General features: G+C 37.5%; 1 protein-coding gene across 2 annotated transcripts in view; it reads right to left on the bottom strand.

Moving 5' to 3' along the window:
* Positions 1-1053: 1053 nt before the first annotated feature.
* The window catches only part of SYNPR (synaptoporin), a 348628-nt gene continuing 332861 nt past the window's right edge, over positions 1054-16820 (bottom strand). For both annotated transcript variants that reach the window (XM_055260619.2, XM_055260620.2), the window contains 2 exons: positions 8707-8898; positions 1054-2758 (listed from right to left, as the gene is read on the bottom strand). In XM_055260619.2, coding sequence (XP_055116594.1) covers positions 2501-2758; positions 8707-8898 — 450 coding nt within the window. In that variant the 3' untranslated portion in view covers positions 1054-2500. The remainder of the gene's footprint in view (positions 2759-8706; positions 8899-16820) is intronic.

Here is a 16820-nt window from a genome sequence, read left to right on the forward strand (position 1 = left end):
TGGAAGCATGTCTCTATCTCAACCAGGGCAGGTAGTGTTTTCCATTTATCAGTGCCCAGAGTGCTTTGGAACTGCTAAGGCTGGTAAAAATCACTGCTGGTTAGGAGGATTTCTCCACTTTGCAGAGTTCATGACAGCTTATAAAGCAGAGGACACTTTCTTCTCCTGCGCAGTGCTGAAGGAAGCGGTCAAATCCAGCCACTGTCCCAGGAAATAAGGGGGAATTGGGAGTCGGGGTGGGAGCGGGGAGAACTCATACCACATCCCCTCCTCCCACTCCCAGCCTACTGCCTCCTAGATGCTAGGAGTTAAGGCCTGTTTCCTTATCCTCAGGATGTTTTTCTCACTTGTCCTCCTCTAATCCACTCTCTACTCTGTAGCCCTTGAGATCCTTTCAACATGCTAATCTCATCACATTCTTCCCCTGCTCAAAAATCCTTCAATGCCTTCCCTTAGCTTCTTTAGGATAAAGACAGAATTTCTGATTAGGCCTTCAGACAGGTTTCACCCATGTCCCCATCAGCAGTCATACTTCCGGAAAACCTCTTGTTCATTAAACTCTGGCAACCCTACATATCCATCCTGTCTCCTACCATCAAAGAGCTTTGTCAGGCTGTTCTCTGCCTGGGACATGCATCTCTCCCACCTTTTCCTTGCTAAACCATGTGTAGTCTTGAGGTCTGAAGCTTCTTGACTTCTCCCTAACTAGTTCAAACCTCTCTGACAGATGTTCCTGTGGAATCCTGTGCCTCTCTTTGTTGCACTCAGCATAATTGGAGTGTGATTGTTTTAATGCCTGTCTCTCCAAATAGAGTGTAAACTTCTTAACATACTGCCTGTTTTTGCTTTTTACTACTGCATTCCCAGTGGCATGCAAAGTGACAGGTGCATAGGAAGTCCTAGAATGGTGGAATGAATGAACGAACCTCACTGGGCTCATGAAACAAGGACAGGGTGACAGACTGGAGACACTGTGCATTTAACTCTTAGACTTCTGTCATTGTTAAAGCTAACCAGATTCTACTGTTGTAATTGTCCACTGTCCAGCCAGCATTGTATGCAATAACTTTATTAACATCAAATAGATATCACAATACAGTTTTATCCAAAGGGATTCAGAAACTGGTTACAGGTATCATCTAAGACACAAGGCTGTTTTGTGCTAAAATGCTTCCAACATCACCAATCACACAATGAGTTTATACATCGATAACAACTTTTATCTGGAAATACAGATGCTCAGCTTGCCCTCTCTATTGGGTCCTGGTGTTTCAACTGAGTTAAAACGAGGAAGTGAAGATTGACATTTTCTTGATAATAAATACATTCTGGAGAGTATTTCATGAGAACTCTCTTTGGGATACAGAGTGGCATATGGAAGCCATTTTTAATTTATGGGCTACACTCAAATCAGAATTAGTAAGTTTAGCTGTGACTTGAGAATTTTTAATAATTACATTGAGGAACATATTAGCTTTACAAATAAACAGGATTTAAAAGTGTAGCTGGTAGTAGAGGTTCTACAGAATATTCTTTATAAATAAATACTTCAGCAAGGCAGTATCTTGACTGTGGTATCTACATCTGCATCTCCATTATTCTAAGAAAACAACACTCCATAAACACAAAGAGTTATTGGGCCGTGTTATTTATGGTCCACAAGATAAGAGCCACAAAACACCACAGAAGTTTACAAGAATACAAATATTTAGCTAAGTAAATAGAATAAATATTGGGCAGTCATCATATGCAGCACTAAATGTCTACTAATAGGGGAAAAGAAAAACTCAAATCTTAACTACAATGCATTCAGAATTTGGGTAAAGCCAGAGAGACAAATTTGCAAAGTATACAAAGTAGTGAATATATTCCTATAAATATCAATTTGACAAATTCATGGTGCAAACCAGAAAATTTTTGTAAACACAGTTCAAATGTTCATTGTATGAGAAAATGCTTATTCATGCACTTAAATCATATGAGCATTGATTTATCACGTAAAAGAATAATTTTCTGAAACAAATAACTTAGAGACTCATAGTCCTATAGGACCTAAAACTAAAAAAAAAATAAGACATGCATGTTGTGATACACCAAATTGTCTTCTAGAAATTATTATAACATCTTTCACATCAAAATGCATAAGAAAACTCAATGCTATTTGATTTACTTTATGCCTATTACATACTAGAGACTTTAAGCTACAAAATACTTCTACTACTTTAACATACATACAAAATGACCATGAAAGTATCTGTATATATAACAAGGTACTCTCCAATTAGCCATCTATGATGAATAATATATCTCCTCATGTCGTCTCATCTCTAAGTATCATTTATCACAACCCAGGACATTCTGCCTTAATGAAGACTAGAGATCTCTGATTTACATTCAATATTCTCTGCATTAATAATTGATTGAAACCCTTAAAAAATTCTTCTGCTACTGAATTGGAAGGTGGTGAGGCGATCTGCAGAAGAATGAAAATGCTACTCTGTTAAATCTGATTGGTAAAGGAAGTGGGGCCAGTAGGCTGTTGGCCAAACTCATCTGAGGATGGCCCCAAACTCGCCTGCTGACTGTACCCACCGCTTGATCCATAGCTGTCTTGGTTGTAACCACCTTGATTATAGCTGCTGGAGTGCTTCTCCATTGGATCTGAAAGGTATCTCTGTCCCGAAGAATGCCAGCCAGTCTCCTTGAAAACAAACCATATGTTTCCAGCCCAGAGAATAAAGTTCAAGAATCCAAAGACCTGAAGGAGAATCAAAGCCAATGAATTGATAGACTAGACAAAAACCTAAGAAAAATTTCAATTTTGGAAAAATCCTTCACAATACAAAAGAATCACTTTTCACTTTAATGTTGAGTCCTCTTCCAAGTTTTCCATTTGGAACTCGTATTTCATTTAGAATATTTGACCTTTATTAGATGCACTACATGTCAGGCACTACATAAAGGGCTTTATGTATATCAATCCACTTGCTCTAAGAATCAGTCTAAGAAAAAGTTGCTATTGTCATACCCATATTAAAGATGTGGAAAGCTTGTCTAAGGTCACGTGGCTTGCTGAGTAGTAGATCTGTGATCCCAACTCTCTTCTGGTTCCATAACTGGGAAACCTTACTTAAGGCATCATTTATTCTCCAAATAAAGTATCCTTCATGGTGTGTAAGATTATTTCCAGATGGCACAGGGCTGAGAATTTTCACTTTAATAATGGTGCATTCATTTATAAGGCTATCTTCTCTTTATGGTTAGAGATACTGCTTTTGCTTTTCCATTTATTGTAATCATATAAAGAAAGTGAGTCAATTAAAAATATAGGGTAAGCAATGGTACAGGTGATATGCAAATAAGCATATGCATGATAGCATATTGAGCGGTTGTCTGCTTGAATAATTGCACTTTCTGTGCCTCTCACAGGGATAAGTGAATGCTGAAACCAGACTATGAATAAAGTGCAGGTTTCAGAGAAGTGTAAAATATTTTCTTAAGAGCTGGATGTGAAACTTTCCTATGGAAATTCCTCTTACTCTCCAGGAGGGTGTCAGTGAGTCAGAGGACTGGGTGTTGCTTCCCAGGGCCTAAGGTTTGATGGAAGCAGAACGGTTTGCATGAGGCCCAAACAGAAGTCCTCATTCCATGGCTTGTTCTGCAGCCTTTTCCAAGGCTGGTTGATTGACTTGGGAATTAACTACAGGCAGTCTGTTTTAACAGCCCCCTAATGGAGACAGGTAACAGTAGTATAATGCAAAGCTGTGATAACATTAAAGTATATTTAATCACCACCCCCTAGCACAACGCTGACCAGTCAAAATGGACTTGGGGCAGTGGCCACGGTCCTGGAGTAGGGTGCTGGAAGTCCTTTGCTGTGTCAAAATCTATCCCTTGGTTTCTGGACAGTGAGATGATCCATAGTGGCTTGTGGGTAGTGGTGGCAGAGGGGGCACTGGTGTAGTCAAGAACCTGGGACTTGGAGACTCGGAGCTGAGACTATCAAAATATTTCAATATTTTAGCAGCACATGAATGGAATCTTAGTCTTGGAGTAATCTCTATAGGCTTTGAAATCAAAGTGCCCTGGGGACTGTACTTTCTTGCCCTGCTGCCTGGGACAAGGCATTTAGTCTGTAGACTTCATGTTTGTTTTTGTTTTGTTTCTTGTATGGAATGGAGACAAGAATTCCTTTCTTGGAAGACAGTTGGGAGGATTAAAGAGGATGTGTGTAAAGTAGCTGGACAGTGCTGAACACATTAGCAAATACTTACTAAATGGTAAACTATGCTCTGAATCATTTTCTAAAATATTTCCGTGAATTGTATTTTGCTGACTTTTTTTTTTTTTTTTTTTTTTTTTTTTTTTTTTTTTTACTGTAGCATAAATTGAACTGAGGCATAAACAATGAGATGATGTTCTTGAGGCAATAGCCAAAATCAACTCTCTAGGCCACCAACTGATCTAATTAAAGACTGGTTTATCCAGACCTCCCTCCTTCTTCCTTCTCTCCTCTTGCATCCTCTTTCCTTCCTTTTTACACTAATTGAGAACCTATTTTGTGCCATGTTCTAGGCTACCTGCTGAGGGAGATACAAAACATAAATAAGGTATAGTAGTTGCTTGAACAAAATAAATTAGTTAACTACTGACAAGACTCTAATTTGCATACAGGACCATTTTACCATGTGTATGGTTACCAGAATATTTTCCATTAAAAGGGAGATCTTGATTAAATTGCACTTTTATAAGTGTATGTCAATATATGAGTATAAAAAATTACTGAGGAGCCTGGGCAACATAGCAAGACCTTGTCTCTTAAAAAAAAAAAAATTAGCTGGGCATGTTAGCACATGCCTATAGTCCCAGGTACTCAGAAGGGGTACTTGGAAGGCTGAGGCAGCAGGATCCCTTGAACCCAAGAGTTCCAGGTTATAGTGAGCTATGATTGTACCACTGCACCTCCTGCCTGGGTGACAGAGCAAAACCCTATCTCAAAAAAAAAAAGAAAAAAGGAAACGAAAGGAAAGGAAAACAGAAAAGGAGAGGAGAAGAGAGGAGAAGGGAGGAGAGAGGAGAGGAGAGGACAGACGAGGAGAGGAGGAGAGGGGAGGGGAGGGGAGGGGAGGGGAGGGGAGAGCAGGAAAAACTATCAAGGATCTTTTCAGGCGTGGCTCTGTCCAGGGATGTAATTTTAGCTATTTCCTATCTATTGATCTCTCTCTTTTGCTTGTTACTATTTGGTTTTTTAAAAGGGATGCTGAAGAAAAGCTTGGACATCAAGGAAATTCTACTAAAAGTAAGAACATAAACAAGGCATTTCCAGGGGCATATTTAAGTACTGAGTTTTTACTCCAGCATCACAGATCTCTTGGCTGGCACATTTTAGGGTCACTTGGGCCCTTGAACTCTTTTTTGCTATTTTGTTGCAACTGAAATTGGGGTAAGAATTTGATTCAAGCTCAGACTTGGGGACAACAGAAGGAGAGATTGAAAGACACTGTACATAACATGAAAAAAATGGGGAGACAAGATCTAGATTGTCTAAAAAGATGTAGTAAGATTTGTCTGGAGTGAAGCTGGAGAAGCAGAAGTTGAGATTATGGCTAAACTCTTTGTGCTCAGTGAAACTTTGAAAGAAATTTAGAGACTTAAAAACATTATTTCTTCCTCCTCTATTTAGGCTCTAACACTGTATGACATTAAGGAATGATCGTATTTTAGTAGCCATTTTCAGTTGACATGTATTGAGCATTTGCCATAAGCTGGGCATGATGCTAAGTATTTTTTTATAGATTATCTCACTGAATTACTGAATTCTTTCAACAGTATTGAGGCCTGTTGTACAATTATCCCCATTTTACAGATGATAAAACTAAGGATTAGACAGTTTACCTCAGCTCCCAGTATTTGTAGTATCTGGATATCTTACCTACATTTTAGTGTTACTGTAAAATTATAGGTGCCAAAGTGCTTTGAAGATAGTAAATTTGTTACCAAGGTAGAGAATATGACTATTATTTTCTGACTCGTTTACTTGTAGAGGTCATTTATTGTGGTATGTGTCTGGCTCCCACTCCAAAACCTATGTTTGCCCAGTAAAGTGTGTTCTCTGAGCCATGTTTCTACGACAGCATTCTCCAAACCCTCTATTCATAACTGATGAGACTGAGGTGGGCATCTGGCCTAAGGTGGGCAAAAGAGATTCTCTCTATCAGAAATTTGCAATTGGACCTGAGTGATTTTCATTCAGTCCAAGCCGTTTCTTTAAAAAATACATATAAACTTAGAAACTGTAGAGTGGCTATCTTCTGCTGTGTGGATGAAAAAAAAGAAATAAAATTTCATCTGAAAAGAGAGAATAATGTAACAAACATGCAGAAAGGGACAGGGATGCAGAAAGAAAGAGAGATAAGAGATGGAGGATAAGAACTGTCCAGCTTCCTGGCAGTCTTCCGGTTCTTGGCTGTTGGGTTTTGCCCTGGGAAGACACACTTTTAATGTCTTTCCAACTATTTTCAGTTTTTGCATGAGCTAGCTCAATATGATTTGAAGCCAAACAATTTGTAATAAAAATATTGTGTTTTGATTGATTAATGTCCTTTCCCCTGCTGTTGGTAATAGAAATCTGACTTTCTTTGCAGAGCCAAGTTTCAGTCAAATGGCTTGAGCTCTCTCCTGGAGCTTTGCATTTTGAGCAGAGCAATGCAAGGTTAGGTAAAACTTTCCACTAATGGCAACTGTATGAAACAATTATTTGGTACTGAACATCTAGAACTCTCATTCTGCTCTAGATTCTGCTCTTTCTAGAACCTGTTTCTTCAGGTTTCATCAAGTTGTATGAGCTACTTAATATCCTTCCAAATACTTTTTTCCTGTTGTAGTTAGAGTCAGCTTTGATTATTCTAATGCATACAAACATTGGTACCAGAAGTGGACTGCAAAAACAGACTTTAGGGATATGACGATTGGTTTGCCTTAGCCAGTTTGAATTGAGTTTTCTGTCACTAGGAACTAGAAGACTGTTAACTGATATGGATACATCACTACACCACCACTGGACCTGTCCTTTCACACACATCACATTATTTGGTTTCAATTCATTCTTTATTTTGGTTTTAGGAGACACATCACATTGTTTTTCATTCATAATTTCTATCTTTTAGTCTAAAAATTATTAGATATATCAGAAGTGGAATTAGAAGAACCATGCAGAATGTCATAATTTATTGGGAGCTTAGTTATTAAACTAACAAACATATCAAGCAATTTTATCTTTGTCCTGTTAGATTTTGAGATCAGGGTTGCAATAGCTTTCATTAAATACTGTCTATAAATAAACTACAGAAGTATAAGTAAATATGGTAATGTATACCTCAAAGTATTCATTTACAAGTGTGGTCAGCAATGAACAAAAATGATTGTGAGACCCTAATGCAGTTTATTTTCATGGTTACTATCTCACCAAAGCAGAAATCACAGTCCAGTCAGAGTAGCAACCCTTTTTCTCTTCTTAAGTGCCTTCGCAGATTGAATTTCAGAAAGCTGTAGAAACACAGGTTAATCTTGAAGCAAAGATAATTATTTCTAGGGTGTGCTAAAGAATGTTCTTTCAGCAAACACTGCTGAGCCTTCTATTCTTCGATAACTGCTGCTTTTTGCTGCCATTATTGCTTATGTATTTCTCAGATACAGCTTCTTTCTTTGGAATAATACAAGTTCTTATACTTATAAATTAAAAATCCAATTTAGTGTCCCTGCTAACTGTCAGATTTTCTCTTTTCTTGTAAGAGCCGTACTCTTGATGATAACATTTGACTTTGTTCAACTAATACAGTGCAGCTTTTCCAAAGTTATAAAGTAACTAAACCAGAAGCATGGAGAAAATTCAAAAATTACCATAGCTATTATAAGTACTTTTTTACATTATGAATTTCTTTTTTCATCCTACTAGGTCTGTGTATTTTTCTCTAATCAGTTGGGTGTTCTCTAACTACATGTGGCTTGAACAGCGTTTTCTCCCCAGGAACTTGTATGCGCTCAAATATTCCTTTTAACTTTTGTCTGGCTTCAACATTAAAGTTCAGTTTGTTTTTGTTTTTGTTTTTGAGACCGAGTCTTACTCTGTTGCCCAGGCTTGGGTGCAGTGGCCTGATCTTGGCTCACTGCAACCTCCGCCTCTGGGGTTCAAGTGATTCTCATGCCTCAGCCTTCCGAGTAGCTGGGACTATAGGCATGAGCCACCATGCCTGGCCTGGCTAGTTTTTTTTGTATTTTTAGTAGAGATGGGGTTTCACCATGTTGGCCAGGATGGTCTTGAACTCCTGATCTCAGGTGATCCTCCCACCTTGGCCTCCTAAAGTGCTGGGATTATAGGCGTGAGCCATTGTGTCTGGCCAAAGTTCAGATTTTATATTTGCTTCTGGCTTAGAGTTTCAACTGGACTGTCACCTAAGCAGCAGCTGCCAATACCTGTGGGGTTCTTAATAAAAACTCCTTAATTGGCAACATTACAAATGATGGAGTCTGACAATAAAAAACCTGAGGGCCAAGTGATCATCCTGCAGCTGAGGTGAAGTATCTCACCTTTCGATTGGCCTAGTTTTGTAGGCAACAATTTTCAAGATGACTTCTCAGATGTTTTTCTTATTATTTTCACTGGCAAACAAAGATATGAACAGTAAAGCACAGATGAAAAATACTTACCACAGAAGTGTTTAAGCTTGACATAACAGGGCTGTGGACAATCATGCATTTGTTGGATGGCTGTTTGCAAGCTGACATTAGTAGCAATACTTCCTTGGGATCTGTTGCAACTTTGACGTCAGACAGTCCTTTTGCCCAAGCTGATGAACCCACCAACCACAAGAACGAAAAGACTACAGTGACAATGAAGTCCTACAGAAACAAATCAGAATAGAAAATGGTAAAAGAAAATGTGAGTTCTAGAAACAAGTTGATTTGTTTATATAACTATTTGGTTTGCCTTTTGGAAAATTTTAAGATCCCATAGCACTGGAAACAGGGAAAACATTTAGAAAAACAAATAAAAGAAAGCTTTATGATATTATATTTATCTTTCTATAAAATAAATAATAACAGTAATATTTATTAAGTGCTTACTCTATCCCAAGAATGATGCTAAGGACTTTATAACCCCCACCTAATTGTTCCTACAACATCCCTGTAAGGAATGGTACATCATCCTATTTGCAGATGTCAAACTAAGATAGAGAATGGTTGAAAAGCTTGTCTGAGACTTCACAGATAATTCATGATGGCATCAGGATTCAAGCCCAGGCAACCTGAATACTGAGTCCAAGTTCTTAACCACCAATCTGTCATGATTCCAAACCTTTAGACAGATCTGCTAATTGTTTAAGATTCTTGGATGGCAGTGTTCACTCGTTCATTCATTCATTCTTTCATTTGTTCACTTAACAAACCAATGTGTTATCTATATGTTATTGGTTAACCAATATGTTAACCAATGTGGAACTATGTTATGTGGAAGACAGTAAGAGCTGTAATGTTTTTGAGTGCCTGCTATGGGTGAGAGGTTTTCTATAAAATTATTCTTACAATAATCATATTAGACAGTATTCTTATGCCCATTTTAAAGAGGAGAAAGCTGAAACTCACAGATATAAGGTACACATAGAAAGCTGCAGAGCCAGAATTCAAATCTAGGTCTGTCTGACCCTGAAAATCATCTGCTGTTCACAGGCGAAAGAAGCTTTTATCCATATCAAACGAAATTTCTAGGATGTAACGGGATGAGTTTTGTAGAGACCACCTCCAAACTTCTGATGATGAGGGCTACATCTCTCATTCTCCCTCATGACTCAGATGGGGTGGCAGGTGGGAGAGACGTCTAAGATTTAGACCATTAGAACATAGTATAAAAAAAATTCAGATTGACTATATATATGTTTGACTATTGTAAAAATGTTGCATGCTGCTTACCTAAAATAATAAAAATGCCGACCAGGAGAGAAGAAAAGTATATTTGATATGCCAACAGAAACAGTTTGCCCTTTTGTTCTTAATAATAACCTTCTCAAGTAGAAAATTTGGCATGTGTTTCTTTCCTGCCCGAGGGCATAGTGCATCTGACTTGCTCTGTATCTTGCTCTCACGGTGTGGCTGAATTACTTTTCATCATGATCCCATGATCTACACTGAAGGAACTTTTACACTCTAAAGATGCTGTGGTGCCAGACATTTGTTAGGTGTGATCTTTGTGGAGAATGTTCTGGAGGGTCTCACTACTAAGAGTGGCTGAATCTTCTGCAAGTCACTCCATCCAGTGGCTGTTGTGAATTATGTAACTCACCAGTTTACCTTGTTTTTCATGTTGGCTCTAGAAAACGAAGGGCCAATGTGTGACCCATTCATAGAGTTTTGATGGCATGGGTGTTTGAACCTGATTCGTTATTTTGTTTTATATTCCCTTTCTTCTTTTTACTTTTCATTTTCATTCAATTACACTTTGGTTTTTAAATGTCCTTATGAGCCTTTCTGAGATGAGGTAGAGAGGTATAAACAAGCAAACAAATACAATATCTACAGCTGTTTCAACAGTAATACAAACATTTGGAATAAAGAAACTCAATTGTTTGGGTCTGAATTTGAAATTAGAGGAATAGTTACAAATAAATAAGCCAGATTGACTGTGTCAAATCATGACTTTCTGTTCATGTTCAGTCTGGTACCTTCATTCATTCATGCTTTTATTCAAATAGAAATTTTTGAGTAATGTGCTGAGCATTGAGGAAGGTCTTACAGAGGATTTAAAAATGCAAAATATGGGCTCTGTTCTCTTGATATTACATATTTATTAGGGCCCACAGTTACCTTAAAGCATTACCTATAGTATGATGGTTTTCATTATTTATATTCATCATAATTAGAAACAGACTTGTAGAAAGGCCCATAGAATGGGGAAACACTTAAAGAATAGTCATGTGAAGACCTTTCAATTGGAAATTGGAGAAAACTATGTTAGATTTATTTGTTCAAATAATAATATTCATACGTAACATTTATTGAGTTCTTATTATGTGTCAAGTATTATTCCAAGTTTACACGTTTTGACTCATTTAATCCTGACAACTGCACCATGAAATAGATACCAATCCTGACCCCATTTTACAGTTGAGGAAATGGAGACACCAAAGGTTAAACAAATTGCTTGAAGTCATGAATTAATAAGTGGAGGAGCAAGGATTCTAAGCCTGGCCATCTGCCTTATGGAATACTGATCTTCTTATTTAAAACTAAGACACTAAAAAGTTTTTTTAAGTTGGTTTTGACTATAATCCCAGCATTTTGGGAGGCCAAGGCAGGATGATTGTTTGAACCCAGGAGTTCAAGACAAGCCTAGGCAACACAGTGAGACTTCATCACTACAAAAAATTTAAAAATTAGCGGGGCATGGTGGGGCATGACTGTAGTCCTATCAACTTGTGAGCCTGAGGCAGGAGGATCACCTGATCCCAGGAGTTTGAAGTTGCAGTGAGCTACGATTGCATCACTGCACTCCAGCCAGTTCAGCCTGGGCAACAGGATGAGATCTCATTGCTAAAAAAAAAAAAAAAGGATTTGAGGTCCTGCTTAATTTAAATATAAAAAAATAGTAAGAAGTCATTTCCCATAAACAAGCTTCTGATTGAAGTCAAGGATCTATATCTTTGGAATAAATATGGTATTTTAAGAAGCTGGTTCAACCTTTTATCCCTTAGTGCCATTTTGTAAAGAGGCATCAGTAATATAACTAAGTTTCTCTTATCTGAGTTAAAAGTTCAGACTTTGTCATTAGGCAGACCTGGGTTTTAGTCCTTACTTTGACACTTACTACCTGTTACCCATGTGTCCATTTGCTAGACTACTTGAGGCCTCAGTTTACCTCTCTGTAAGTTGAAATAATAACAGTAACCCTCTTGTAGGATGATAGTGAGGATAAAATAAGTTAGTATAAATCAAATGTTTAGCACAATGCCTGGTAAATAGTGAGTGACAAATAAATGTAAACTTTCATATCACGAATGAAAGCAATAACGACAGCAACAACAATAATATAAATCATATAAGGCTGTGGAGCAGGAGCCTACATGCCCCATAGCAGGGACCTATGATCACTCCAGCTGCTTAGGCCCTCTGTCTGCTGCTCAAACTCACCAAGAGCATGTGTAGCTTAAAGCTTTACCCTGGGCACTCCCATCCATTGGGACCCACATGGCTCCTTCTTCTTTCTTTCTTCAAATCAATGCTCAAATTTCATTGTGTCATGATGCTTTCTTGCCCACCACATATAAATAGCATCCTATGTTAAATTCCCTATGTTCCTTTTCCAGTTTCATTTTTCTCAGTTTCATGTTCACCAACTGGTACATTATATATTTACTTGTTTGTATCTTGTGGGCAGATTTTTGCCTATGATGTTCATTACTGTCTGCCCATCACAAAGAATGGTGCCTAACACATAGCAGCTGCTCAATAAATATTTCTGAAATGAATGGCTGTAAGAGGAAATGTTTCTGATAGACTGAAGTGGAAATAGTAGTGTGGAAACCTTTGCACACAGGCCAGGGCCTTTGCACTTGCTGTTCCCTCTGTCCAGAATTCCTTTCCTATCCCTTAGAGCCATTGTGTAGAAGGGCACATTCCTGCCTCAGGGACTTCACATTTACTATTCCCTTGGCCCAGAATTCCTTTCTTATCCCTTATAGCCATATGACCTGCTTTATCACCTTCATTGGTCCTCATTAATGGTCCCCTCCGCAGACAGACTTCCCTGAGCCCTGCAATTCAAATGTAAACCTTCCTCTCTATCCCCTTATTCTTTTTTGCTCAGCACTTTTCACAGTTTGGAATGGTTTATTTGCCTACTTCTTCCAATAAGATCTTAGTTCCATGGATGCAAGGATTTTGACTACCTAGCTCATTTCTGATTCTTGGCAGAGAGGTGCCATCAACATTTGTTGAGTGAAAGAATGAATGAAGGAATATATAAAACGATCCCAATTTTGTTAAAAAATATATATTGATGTATATAACCTTACATAAGAATATATCAAGTGGCAATGGTAGAATTAGAGGTTACTTTTCTTTTACATAAGCTTATGTATGTAAAAACTCATTTTATAATTAGAGCAAATGATCAAGGCACTGGCCAATGGTTTTCCCAAACAAAACTTCACATGGCAAAATTTGCCCTTACAACAGCAACAAGATTTTAATTAGATCAAATAATAATGTAATTAAAATTGAGAATTTTTACCATCCTCAGTAAATTTTTGAAAATCATATCAACCACGTTCATGTACCACAGAGCAATAAAAATAGAAATCAGTGCTGAGAAAATCACTCAAAATAATACAATTAGGTGGAAATTAAACAGCCTGCTCCTGGATAACTTCTAGGTAAATAATGGAATCTAGGCAGACGTCAATAAATTATTCGAAGATTAGAAAAAAGACATAACATACCAGAATCTCTGGGACACAGCAAAAGCAGTGTTAAGAAGGAAGTTTACAGCACTAAACACCCACATCAAAAAGTTACGAAGATCTCATATTAACAACCTAATATCACAACTATTGGAACTAGGGAAACAAGAGCAAACCATCTCCAAGCCAGTAGAAGACAAGAAATAATTGAAATCAGAGCTGAACTTGAAGGAAATGGGATGTGAAAAACCATACAAAAGATCAATGAATCTTAAAGTTGGTTTTTTGAAAGAATTAATAACATAGATAGACTGGTAGCTAGACTTGTAAAGAAAAAAATAGAAGTTCCAAATAAACACAATCAGAAATGACAAAGGGGATATTACCACTGACTCCACAAAAATGGAGTGGAGAAACTACTCAGAAACTACTATGAAAACCTCTATACACACAAACTAGAAAACCTAGAAGAAATGGACAAATTCCTGGAAATTTCCCAAGATTGAACCAGGAGGAAAATGAATCCGTGAACAGACTAATAATGACTTCTGAAATTGAATCAGTAATACAAGGACTGCCAATCAGTAAAAGCTCAGGACCAGATGGAATCACAGCGAAACTCTACCAGATGCATAAAGAATTGGGACCATTCCTACCAAAACTATTCCAAAAAATTGAGGAGGAGGGACTCTTCCCCACTCATCCTATGAGGCCAATATTATCCTGATAGCAAAACCAGGAAGAGACACAATTAAAAAAGAAAACACTGTTCATCAGGCCAATATCCTTGATGAACATAGATGCAAAAATCCTCAACAAAATACTAGCAAACTGAATCCAGCAGCACATCAAAAATCTAATTCACCATGATCAAGCAGGGTTTATCCCTGGGATGCAAGATTGGTTCTACATACACAAATCAATAAATGTGATTTACCAAATAAACAGAAATAAAAATAAAAACCACATGATCATCTCATTAGATGCAGAAAACGCTTTCAATAAAATTCAACGTCCCTTCATATTAAGAATGCTCAACAAACTAGGCATTGAAGAAACATACTTCAAAGTAATAAGAGCCATCTATGACAAACCCACAGCCAACATCATACTGAATATACAAAAGCTGGAAGAATTCCCCTTGAAAACCAGAACAAGGCAGGAATGCCCTCTCTAACCACTCCTATTCAACGTTGTGTGGGAAGTCCTAGCCAGAGCAATCAGGCAAGAGAAAGAAATGAAAGGCATCCGAATAGGAAGAGAGGCAGTCAAACTATCCCCCTTGCAGATGATAGGATTCTGTACCTGGAAAGTCTCATAGTCTCTGCCCAGAAGCTCCTTTATCCGACAGACAACTTCAGCAAAGTTTTAGGATACAAAATCAGTGTACAAATATCAGTAGCATTTCCATACACCAATAACATCCAAGCTGAAAGCCAAATCAAGAACACAGGCTCACTCACAATAATCACAAAAAGAATAAAATACCTAGGAATACAGCAAATCATGGAGATGAAAAATCTCTACGATGAGAATTACAAAACACTACTGAAATAAATCAGAGATGACACAAACAAATAGAAAAACATTCCATGCTCATGGAGAGGAAGAATCCATATTGTTAAAATAGCAATACTGCCCAAAGCAATTTATAGATTCAATGCTATTCCTATCAAACTACCAATGACATTCCTTACTAGATTAAAACAAAACTATTTTAAAATTAATTTGGAAAAAATGAGCCTGAATGACCAAGGCGATTCTAACCAAAAAGAACAAAGCTGGAGGTATTACTTTACCCAACTTCAAACTATACTATAAGGCTACAGTAACCAAAACAACATGGCACTGTTATAAAAACAGACACATAGACCAGTGGAACAGAATAGAGAGCCTAGAAATAATTTCACACACCTACAACCATCTGATCTTTGACAAAATTGAGAAAAGCAAGGAATGAGGAAAGAACTCCCTATTCAATAAATGGTGCTAGGATAACTGGCTAGCCCTATGCAGAAGATTAAAACTGGACCCTTTTCGTACACCATATACAAAAACAACTCAAGATGGATTAAAGACTTAAATGTAAAACCCAAAACTATAAAAACCCTAGAAGATAACCTAGGAAATGCATCCTGGACATAAGAGCTGGCAGAGATTTCATGATGAAAACACCAAAAGCAATTGCGATAAAAACAAAAACTGACAAATGGGAACTAGTTAAACTAAGGAGCTTTTGGACAGCAGAAGAAACTATTAACAGAGTAAACCAGAAAACTTACAAAATGGGAGAAAATATTTGCAGACTGTGTATCTGTCAAAAGTCTAATATCCAGCATCTATAAGGAACTTAAATCAACAATCAAAAAACAAAGAACCCCATTAAAAAGTGGGCAAAGGACATGAACAGACACTTTCAAAAGAAGACATACATATGGCCAAGAAGCATATGAAAAAGTTCCCAACATCACTAATCATTAGAGAAATGCAAATCAAAACCACAAAGAGATACCATCTCACCCTGGTCAGAATGGCTATTATTAAAAAGTAAAAACAAAACAAAACAAAACAAAAAAACAGATGCTGGCAAGGTTGCAGAGAAAAAGGAATGCTAATACACTGTTGGTGGGAGTGTAAACTAGTTCAACCATTGTGGAAAGCAGTGTGGTGATTCCTCAAAGAGCTAAAAACAGAACTACCATTCAACCTAGCAATCTCATTATTGGGTACATACCCAAAGGAGTATAAATCATTCTACCTTAAAGACACATGTATGTGTATGTTCACTGCCACACTATTCGCAATAACAAAGACATGGAATCAACCTAAATGCCCATCAACAGTAGACTAGATAAAGAAAATGTGGTACATATACAAGACAGAATACTATGCAGCCATAAAAAAAGAATGAGATCATGTCCTTTGTAGCAACATGGATGGAGCTGGAGACCATAATCCTAAGCAAACTAACACAGGAACAGAAAACCAAGTACTGCATGTTCTCACTTAAAAGTGGGAGCTAAAAATTAAAATACACATGGACACAAAGAAGGGAACAACAGACACCAGGGTCTGCTTGAGAGTGGAGGGTGGGAGGAAGGTGAGGATCAGAAAACTACCTTTTGTGTTCTGTTACCTAGATGATGAAATAATTGGTACACCAAACCCCCGTGACATGCAATTTACCTACACAATGAATCTGCACATGTACCTCTGAACATAAAATAAAAGTTAAAAAAAAGAATTGAGAATTTTTACATCAAAGGGTTTCAGACAGTAGCCTCGCGACAGGTTTTCTTTTCTTTTTTTTTTTTTTTTGAGACAGAGTTTTGCTCTTGTTGCCAGGCTGAAGTGCAATGGCACGATCTC

This window comes from Symphalangus syndactylus, chromosome 21 (assembly GCF_028878055.3).
Source record: "Symphalangus syndactylus isolate Jambi chromosome 21, NHGRI_mSymSyn1-v2.1_pri, whole genome shotgun sequence".
NCBI classification, from domain to species: domain Eukaryota; kingdom Metazoa; phylum Chordata; class Mammalia; order Primates; family Hylobatidae; genus Symphalangus; species Symphalangus syndactylus.